Genomic DNA, 6,000 nt, shown 5'->3' on the forward strand with positions numbered 1-6,000 from the left:
AATTAGAGCTGGAGTTCGAATGTGTGATGTGTATCTCAGATGTTCCTGCAGAAAGGGCCTGGAGGACTAAATGTGAGCTCTGTACAGATGGCCCAGGGGAATGGTGGGCAGCAGGGGGGTACACTCAGCATGCAGGGCCAGGTGGTTTCTGCAGGATCTCTGCAAAACAGCATACAGCAACAACATGCTGTGCAGCCCCCATCCCAGCAGCAAACACTCCTACGGGAACAGAACACAGCACTCTCGCAGGTCAGACAGGCTAAACGGTTCTCATTTTGCCTCTCACTGACACGCTGAATTCATAGCTTAGCTGTGTTTGTTATAGATTTTTCCATTCAGCATGCTCGTGTCATAGACTCCGGTTCTGTTTATTTCAGCCTCAGAGGTCGTCGCACACAGTGCAGCCTCAACAGAATCCACTGCCTGCATCTCTCTACAACACAATGATGATCCCTCAGCAAAGTCCTGCTAACGTGGTTCAGATTGCCACAAGCCTGGCGCAGAATACTGGACCCAACACTCCTGCTGTGGCAACATTTGCACAGGACCGTTCGGCTCAGATTAGGTGTGAATCTTCACCTAAATCTATTTGTTATATTTCTTCATAATGAAAATGTTATTAAGTAGTGCTCGAGTTCATTGATGGCACCCTCTGTGGTGCATAATACTTCAATTTAATGTAGTACTAGTTTAGATACAGTGCACTTTTATAGTGAAAAAAGGTCATATATATTGACCTTATGTCAATTTGGGTTAATTAGACTTATCAGACCTGACTAACTTCCTGAACCTTACAGGTTTCCTGCAGGCCCCCAGCTGCTCACCAAGCTAGTGACAGGGCAGATGACATGTGGGGCAGTTATGGTCCCCACAACCATGTTTATGGGTCAAGTGGTGACGGCCTTTGCACCGCAGCAGGGCCAGACGCAGACAATTAGCATTTCCCAACAGGCGCCGCAACAGCAACAGCAACAGGAGCAACAGATTCAACCGCAGTCTCAGGTCACAGCCATGCAGCAAGGGCAAGCTCCACTGACCCAGCAGCAAACACAGTTCCTACAGGTAACACTGACACAGTAACCACTTATCAGGTGAAGTTTTACTGTATGAAGTTGGCTCGCATACAGGCAGCTTGCTGTTTACATGATTTAAAATATCCTAATGAATTTTATTTTATATAAATTGAAAATTCTTTGTATGCTCAAAGAACTTGACACAGGAGATGGAGTTGAATGTGAATATTTTTTTTCAGATCTGTTGACAGACGAGGACATTTTCAAAATGTGATTTTGATTAAAATACAATGTTGAAAGATGCAGCTTAGTTTAGATGAATTCCTGTTGACAACAACGATGTTTCATTTCCATATCACAACTCACTGTTCAATCGGACTCTAACCACAACAAGAGGATGGTGGATGACAAATTAGATCTAGAAATTAAAGTTTAACTTAATGCCACAAGTTACTATTTTTTTATATAATTAGTATACGAGGAGGAACTGATATGCTTTGACTGATGGCCTCCAAAAGCCTGTCTAACAAATGTTTTTTTTGGTCGCACTACAATCATAAGGCTAAGTATGGTGAGACATAGCGGTCCAGATCTTTTGCTTGTTGTAGTCTATTACATTTCAATAATCTGTAATCTCTAAATAATGGTCTGCTTCAGATACTTTTAAATTGTTAGAAATCCTCTGGTTTAGCCAAGGGACCACCCTGAATAGAGCATGAAGAACGCAGCATGCGCACTCATGTCTCAGTGTCTGTGTATTGTTCAGCCATTACACAGACACTGATTTGCCTGCCTTTCTTGCTTTACAGTGAATCAGCAGAGTCCTAGTTACTGCAGCTTTAAGTTACATCTTGGCTCGTTAGGCTGTGCCGACTAAGCTAATGTAACTTTTTCACTTAAGGCTCCTCGACTCCTTCATGGAAACCAGTCCACCCAGCTGATCCTGCAGGCAGCGTTCCCTTTGCAGCAGCAGGGTACCTTCACTGCAGCAGCCCAACAGCAGCAGCAACAGCATCAAACACAGCAGAAGCAGTTACAACAAAAGCAGCAACAGCAGCTGGCTCCTCACAGAGCAGATAGTTTGTCTGACCGCTCAGCGACACAGCCGCAGTAACTAGCCCAAGCCTATCAGAAGTGCAGTTAGCCAAACTCAGGTGTGGTTGATGGGAGTGTAAAGTGCAGTTCTGCTGAAAGTGCACCACTGAAACCTCAGAGGATGAGAAGTGGACACTCTGTTGCTCTGCTTCTCTCACGCGAATCTTGTGCTGTTTGCACTTCACTCCTGAGCCCAGAGTACACCAGAGAACCCGGGATGGGGCTTGCTGTGGCAGCAGGTTTGGCTGTGGAATGAAGCCTTCCCTCCAAGAAAACAGGGCCATACAAGGCCTGCAAAAGACTCCCCCTTACGCCTCCCCTTGTGTCGTGTGTGTCTGTGTTTGGGTGTGTGTGTGTGTGCAGGCGCGCATGTGTGCTCTAGTCACCCTCACAGGATTATTTCACAGTTCTCCCGTCAGTGCGGTGGAGATCTTCACTTCGAGGACGTCCTACAAAACAACCAATTGTTTGTTTTGTATGTTTTTCTTGTAAAACTAATTATGGGTCAGAAAATATTTTTAAGAATGTGGTGTAGATTGAACTTTGACTGTACAGAATATCATGTGTAATATATACTGTAAATATACTGAAGAATAACTAATATTTTATATGATGCATGAAATGAAATGCATAGTCTGTTATTTGCAGCTTTGAATATGCTTTTTTTCTAATACTCAGAAAAAAAGACCTGAAAATGCTTAGTGGCTGATATTTTCACAGACTTCCTTTCTCCTAGGGGATGTTTGTTTGTGTGTCTGCATCAGACAGTGCCGATGCTGTTTGTTGTGTCACAGTTTGTTTAATCCTTGACCCCTATTTTCACACAACTTCACAAAATTATCGACAGAATGATAGAAAAATACTTTAGTTTTTTTAAAGATGTGCTCAAGCACTTAAGACTTGAAATCAATGTGTGAGATTTGTGAATAGAATGGAGGCAACATTAAGCTAAACATATGCAACAGTAAGATCTGCTAACATTATCCTTCATATCATCATTTCTTAATTTTTAGAACTTGAGATCCCTCCATTTCACAGCCATCCATATCGCCTGTGTTGGCACCCAAGGATGCTTTATTTCACCTGTAAACATTTATACTTTTAGATGTATGTAAATATAAAATACTAACCCATTAAATACTTTAGTAAGAGACATGATCTAGTTTTAAGCCATCTAACTGTTTTAGCTGGGCACGCAGAACAAAAAGCATCCACTCTCTCTAGGACTTTCTGGGAGACACCAGTCATCCTGTCAACCCGATACAAAGATCCCATCCTATTCCATTATACCCTTCTCTGAGCTCTGTGGATTATCGGGAGAAGCCAGTTGCTCTGCTTTTTGTAGCTGTGCTGAGTGGTCTGAGATTGTCTTGTGAGAACTGCAGTAACGTTATTTGGCCCCTTGATGGCAGTGACATGGATATATTATGGCTTTTTACATTTAGAAAACAAACGTATGAGTTACATTTGGGATTTCATTTGCAACCTCTCTTCCGCAGACGAGGTGCTGAGCCAGTTCTACCATTGTGCCTTTTGAGAACCAGCACACATTTTGGCAGAGAATCTAATATCATGAAGTGTTCCCAGTAGAAGTAGGTGTTGTTTCTGTGGGAGGAAAATTGAGGCTGTATCTGACAGTGTCTTGGTGTAGACACTTATGTCACTTTGGGTCCCAATTTAAGGGGGCCTTTTTTTTCTTTCTTTTTTTTTTATAAACGGTGGAAAAACATGTGAACCCAGCTCTACATCATGGACTGGTACCACCAAACCGTTGCTTTTCAGCTCCTTAACACTTGATGGTATTCAGCAGCTGGATGCTAACATCGTCCGCTGATTGATGCTTTGCAGGTAATATTTATTTTTCTAAACTGCAGTTATGGATCGTAAAACATTCAGAGTGAGGACAATGCAAAGCCAGTAATACTCTTTAGGTTCAGAACTGCAAGCACTTAAATATAAGCAGTCATGTGAGCAACTGTCATTGTAATAACACTGATTAAAGCTGCCTTAAGTTTTTAAAAAAAAAGAAGATTTTTCAGGACACACTTATATAATATTAGGCCAAATCCAGCAGTACTGGGAAGACGTTTTAATTACCCATTAAATATTTGCCAAAAGCTAAAAAGAACCTTGGAGTTCTACAGTCACAATGGAAAGTTGGGGTAAGCCAGACTTTTAGTACACTCACCATAATTTGTATCACTGAGCTAAAGATGGCATTGAGGGGATCAGTGTTACTGTAGACGGAGACCATCACCAGGATCCCCAGCAGACTCAGCCCTACGTGTTCTGGCTTAGTAGGCTTGCTTTGCAGCCTCCTCACCATCTGATCTAATGCACTGCCAGATGGTATGAAGCTGACAGTCCAACCTCCTCTTCATCTGTGTGAAATGATGGGCTGAGCTCAACACATGGCCACAAAGTCAGTCTTTGACATCTGCTACAAGATATCTTGTAAAACCGTGCACTCTTATATCATCTTCCCAGTATTAGAGTGTAGTGTTCACAAAGGGGAAACCCTACCCGATAGCATACGTTTATTTAGAAAGTCAGTTTTGTTCTAGGCCACCTTGAATCCAGCCATTTTCAGAAGACGGAGTCAGTTGTACAGAGTGCTTCAAAGCACTGAAAAGTGAACATTTTATTCCACTGTTCCCAGTTTGTGCAGTACAGCATAGAAAACCCAAGCAAGCATCGAGTGTCAATAGAAAGCGCCTCTACTCTTATTTACTGTTTATTGCTCGAGGATAGAGGAGCCTATCATGATTTGGCACAAGCAGCAGCTTTTCTTAAAGGTTGATGCTGCTCAGGTTGGATTAGGCTGGGAGGAAAATCAACTGTCACATCAACAGCTACAGTTTCTACCACGATAATACCTCTGGGCACTTATGATTCTTCAGTCTAACTAGGCTGTTAATGTCTGAAAGTTCATTATTCAAAACTTCAAATACATTTGGCCTTTTTTCTTTGAATTATTTCTGTGACTTATCATTTATCATTGGCCACATGTAACTACCATTTTCATTAACCTTCATACTGCAGATGGGACCAGATGAAGAATATAGATTTGTATATTTGTCTTGACTTGGAGAAACAATGCTTCAAAGTATCTTCCTTATCTCACAAATCACCTTTTTTTTTAAACTTAAAATGATAACGGAACAATAATTTTACAAGATTTATCTGTATCTGATTTAGTAAGTTCCCTAAATTACTGTCAAGTACAGAAAAGAGTGAAAGCGAACGTACAGAATGCACCTTTATGATCCCAGATCCCACAAATGATGACAGAACCATTCTGAGTTAATTATTCAATCTCTTTCTTCAGGACAACTCTAAATAAATAATAAAATCCAAATCCGGGACATTAAACTATTAGACATTCTCGCTTGCTATCTCACCAGCCTCCTGTCAGTGCAAAAGAAAAAAACAAAGCAAAAAGCGCTTGTATAAACTGCCTCCTTGTTTTTAAAACCCACAAATTACATTTTCATTGAATCTCCAATACCTGCTTGCTCCACTGTGATGATTCTGTGCTGCATAAATTGGATTATAATTGGACCTCATAGTCCTAATTTTCCACATGGCATTTCTCTCCCTCCTCCTTTAAAATCTATGATCATACTACAACAGATCAGTGTTTGAGTAAGACAACCGCTATCTCCTGTTACGAATTTCTGTAGAGTGGACCTCGTCCTGTGCTGCATGCAAGCAGCACATGCCTACAAGAATGTATTCAGTGTCATTAACGTGGGGACTTCATTTTTCATGAGGAGGCGTATACCTGTGGGAGGCTTTGCACATTGTAAGATAGGAAATACAGTAAATAAGAGAGAGAACTTAATTATTTTTCTATGTGTGGTATAAACTTTATGGAAGTCATATATATATA

The 6,000-nt window shown here is 41.2% G+C and overlaps 1 protein-coding gene across 6 annotated transcripts in view; it reads left to right on the forward strand.

Moving 5' to 3' along the window:
* The window catches only part of clocka (clock circadian regulator a), a 31,699-nt gene extending 25,721 nt beyond the window's left edge, over positions 1-5,978 (forward strand). For 5 of the 6 annotated variants that reach the window (XM_013910661.1, XM_013910664.1, XM_005732289.1 and 2 more), the window contains 4 exons: positions 40-249; positions 378-565; positions 798-1,062; positions 1,915-5,978. In XM_013910661.1, the coding sequence (XP_013766115.1) occupies positions 40-249; positions 378-565; positions 798-1,062; positions 1,915-2,127 (876 nt within the window). In that variant the 3' untranslated portion in view covers positions 2,128-5,978. The remainder of the gene's footprint in view (positions 1-39; positions 250-377; positions 566-797; positions 1,063-1,914) is intronic. The other variant, XM_013910665.1, reaches the window with a different exon arrangement.
* Positions 5,979-6,000: the final 22 nt, after the last annotated feature.

Source organism: Pundamilia nyererei, unplaced genomic scaffold (genome assembly GCF_000239375.1).
Source record: "Pundamilia nyererei isolate P.nyererei 1_Seehausen unplaced genomic scaffold, PunNye1.0 scaffold00046, whole genome shotgun sequence".
NCBI classification, from domain to species: Eukaryota; Metazoa; Chordata; class Actinopteri; order Cichliformes; family Cichlidae; genus Pundamilia; species Pundamilia nyererei.